General features: G+C 64.9%; 1 protein-coding gene across 1 annotated transcript in view; it reads left to right on the top strand.

Moving 5' to 3' along the window:
* Positions 1-519, top strand: part of LOC104494941 (unconventional myosin-If-like) — a gene marked incomplete at both ends in the record, with an annotated part of 7301 nt that overhangs the window by 6312 nt on the left and 470 nt on the right. Inside the window, 3 exons of the mRNA XM_010137849.1 lie at positions 1-49; positions 129-277; positions 486-512. The exon at positions 1-49 is cut by the window's left edge and continues 1 nt beyond it. Coding sequence (XP_010136151.1) covers positions 1-49; positions 129-277; positions 486-512 — 225 coding nt within the window. The remainder of the gene's footprint in view (positions 50-128; positions 278-485; positions 513-519) is intronic.

Below are 519 nucleotides of genomic sequence, written 5' to 3'. Positions count from 1 at the left end.
GCTACGAGGAGCTCACCCGCAACAAGCTGCGCCTCTCCTTCAAGGACACGTAAGGATGGAGGCCGGGAGAGGTGACAAAGCAGGACAAGGTCCTGTCACCGTGGCCTCATGGCCTCTCTCACCTCTAGACTACAGTTTCGGGTGAAGAAGGAGGGCTGGGGTGGTGGTGGCACCCGCAACGTCACCTTCGTCAGAGGACAGGGCGATGTGGCCGCCCTCAAAGCTGCAGGCAAAACCCTTACAGTCAGCATCGGTGACGGGCTCCCCAGGAACGCCAGTGAGTTCCAGGGCACCCGGGGGGTGGCTGGCGGGGGCGGACAGGAGCACCGGGGTCACCTCACCCAGGAGGGACGGGCTTCTGCTGGGGCGATGGGGCAGCACAGGGCGTTTCGGGGAAAAGGGCAGCTGGGTACAAATCTCGGGGACAGCCCCCGCCCAGCTGGCTCTGAGAACCGTCACCTAACGGGGGGCTCATGTCCCCCCAGAGCCCACAAGGAAGGGAGCGACGCCGGGCAGAAG

This window comes from Buceros rhinoceros, unplaced genomic scaffold, assembly GCF_000710305.1.
Source record: "Buceros rhinoceros silvestris isolate BGI_N320 unplaced genomic scaffold, ASM71030v1 scaffold20740, whole genome shotgun sequence".
Taxonomy (NCBI): domain Eukaryota; kingdom Metazoa; phylum Chordata; class Aves; order Bucerotiformes; family Bucerotidae; genus Buceros; species Buceros rhinoceros.
This window is presented reverse-complemented; position numbering and strand designations above follow the sequence as displayed.